Source organism: Sinocyclocheilus grahami, unplaced genomic scaffold, assembly GCF_001515645.1.
Source record: "Sinocyclocheilus grahami isolate Dianchi unplaced genomic scaffold, SAMN03320097.WGS_v1.1 scaffold953.1, whole genome shotgun sequence".
Taxonomy (NCBI): Eukaryota; Metazoa; Chordata; class Actinopteri; order Cypriniformes; family Cyprinidae; genus Sinocyclocheilus; species Sinocyclocheilus grahami.
Genome location: NW_015506132.1, coordinates 216,452 through 219,277, shown reverse-complemented (window position 1 = coordinate 219,277; position 2,826 = coordinate 216,452). Strand labels below are relative to the sequence as shown.

The 2,826-nt window shown below is 36.9% G+C and overlaps 1 protein-coding gene across 1 annotated transcript in view; it reads right to left on the bottom strand.

The window, feature by feature from the left end:
• LOC107564650 (adenosine deaminase-like) overlaps positions 1-1,616 on the bottom strand; it is a 19,604-nt gene extending 17,988 nt beyond the window's left edge. The window contains exon 1 of the mRNA XM_016249785.1: positions 1,258-1,616. Within this exon, the coding sequence (XP_016105271.1) occupies positions 1,258-1,299 (42 nt within the window). The 5' untranslated portion in view covers positions 1,300-1,616. The remainder of the gene's footprint in view (positions 1-1,257) is intronic.
• Between the last annotated feature and the right edge of the window lie 1,210 nt (positions 1,617-2,826).

Sequence of the window (2,826 nt, the reverse complement as noted above, 5' to 3'; positions counted from 1 at the left end):
TATATATATGTAAGCTGACAGGAGTGATTGTTTCGATCATCAGCCTGCATAAAACAGTATACAATCTCAAAGACAAAATACACGATGACAATAATATACACCATGACCTGAAAGATCATGTGTGTTCATTCAAAGAAAGGTTTTCCTATTAATTAATTAGCAAAGAAAAGTCCTTCCCTTGTGGATTTTCCTTATGGGCAAAAACAGTGCTTTTCCCTGCTCACATTCCATGAGGTCGTAAAAGTATCTGGTGTCAGGGTTGCCATGGCTTGGTGTCATTTGCAGACATCCTGGCATCCAGTTTATTGGGTGAGGGGACTGTTGCCATTTGTTAATCTAATGAAGAACTGATTTGTTAAATCAAATGAAAAATTGTGTGTTTGATTGGTCCAGACGCTACAGCTACTATAACTTAAGTCTTTGTGAAAAACAGTTATTATGCATCTGCAATGTATGCAGTCACCACATAACTAATGTCTATATTGTCAAAAATGTACAGTAGTCAAATGGATTTCAAATCAAAGGATTTATTAAATACAAAATAGAAAACATTCAATTCAGGTTAATACAGCTACATATAGCCTAAAATGTAAATACACAAAAGTACAAAAAAAAGCAATGTAAGATTGTAGTATTTCGTCATGTGAAAGTTGATGTGTGCGAAAGTCTTATCTGTAGTACATCAATGTCCAAACACTGTGCGTAGCTGATGTTGACTGATAGCAAATGAATAATCCAACCTCTTGTAATGAAAATACGCCACATCTCTCAAACACCAGACTCTTCCTAACCAGGAACAATCAAAAATAGTAATGAGGTTGATGCTGAGCTATATACTATTCTACAATAATCAATCGCTGACCTAATTAATGCACTGTATACCCTTTTAAGAGAACGTCTAGTAGCTCCCCAATCTACTCCTGCCAAGCACCTCAGCACATTGACTCCTTTCTTACATTTATCAACTAACTTCTGAATATGTGACCCAAATGTTAATTTGGAATCCATCCATACTCCCAGATACCTTATTAGTGATACTTGCTCTAATGTTTGTTTATACAACTTTAATTTAACTTCAGGAGTTTTCTTCTTCTTTGAAAAACATATTACCTGGGTTTTTTCAACTGAAAGACGAAAACCCCAATGATTAGCCCAATTTTCAACAACAACTTAAACATTGCCAAGTTACGAAACATGATACCTGTTTCTGATGCAGAAAAGCTAGTTCATGCATTCATGACAACAACAACACTATACCTTAGGTTGATCAAATTCTGGTTTTCCACTCTTTTCTGCCATTGTCTTGACTCGAAGTGTAAATCTGTCGTGATATAACTTGAACACCCGCTCTCTGGAACCTTTCAGCTCAAGCAGCGAAGTTCAGCTTCCCCATGCGCGTAATTACTATTATACACTCCAACCCAGGCTCGGACAAAGAACACGCCTTATGATCAGATATGAGCGATGAGCTCCGCCTTAACATCAGCGTGCAATAAGCCAACTAAACAACGGCTGAACACACTCAACAGAGTGACAACAATAACCGAGCAAACTAAACTGACAAGCTGATCTGCGCCATGCGAAGAGATTAAACCGGAATCCTATTAGAAGCTTTTTAGATACACATTAATGCCACATCTACACTATCGACGCGACGCGACGCGAGATAGTCGAATGCTGCTGTCAGCCCTGCAAGTGTGTCGGAAGCGTTCTATTTGCGTCGCGTCGCGCTTTGTAGACAGATTTTAGGCAAAGGTTTACTAAACTGCGTAATAAAAAGGTTTACTTTATTATGGCAGTTTTGTCAACAATATATGATAGAAACGGAATATTAAATAAATCATGGCTGCTACAAACTGAAGTAGGTAAATTAAATTACTCTATTAATTCTTGAAAATAATACTTTTACATGCCAAACGACAATGCCTCACTCGATGGCATAATTGACGTAAAATAATTTTTAAACTATAGTTTCTTGAAAAGAACTATTCAATCGGTTCGCAGGAAATTATTCGCACTTCCCATCGCACCCTCGTGTGGATCAGCGCAATTTAATACTTCAAAACAGACAAACGTTTAAGATATTTTGTATTCAGATCCATGATTTTATTTGATAATTATTTTCTATTTCTGTAATTTGTTGTTAAACATGATTTATTTCCCTACTTGGACTGAAAATATTAGACATGTAAACTGCATAGCTTACAATAGTTGGCCACTAGATGTCAGCAGAACGCCATTGTATTGATTTCTTTGTGAAGTGGAGGTTGACCACACCTGTATGCGAGTATGCCGAAATATGCATTACGATTAGGGATTGATTGGTAGAATTTTTTTTTACCAAAACCTTGACACGTCTAGTATATCATTTTCAGCAAATGGCAACTGCATACAGTGCACATCTCTCATCAAACTAAGAATGTTTGTATGACGTGTTTATCTTTGTTGAATATTTGAATGCATTGAGAATTTTCTTGCTTCATGTTTGTACTTGAATAGAGCACATCATAAACCATGTACAAAATGACTTGCTAAATAAGAGACATTGCCAGTAGTTGGCAACATAACTGTTACTGCATGCCTAAAACATTACATTTTAACACAGTTCTTTCGAAACCCCTGCTGTTAGAGCAGTTCCTAAACAACAACCCTTATTTAACTTGGCCTAATCCAGCAACTCTAACCCTGCGTGAAGCCACATGGACCTTATTCTATTTCAGCAAAAACATCCCATTAAATGTGTCATACATCAGTCTGCTGGAACAGTGCTTAGGAATGTGGTAGCACCACACACTTTCTATAAATCCCTCAGTGTGCTCTATGCTA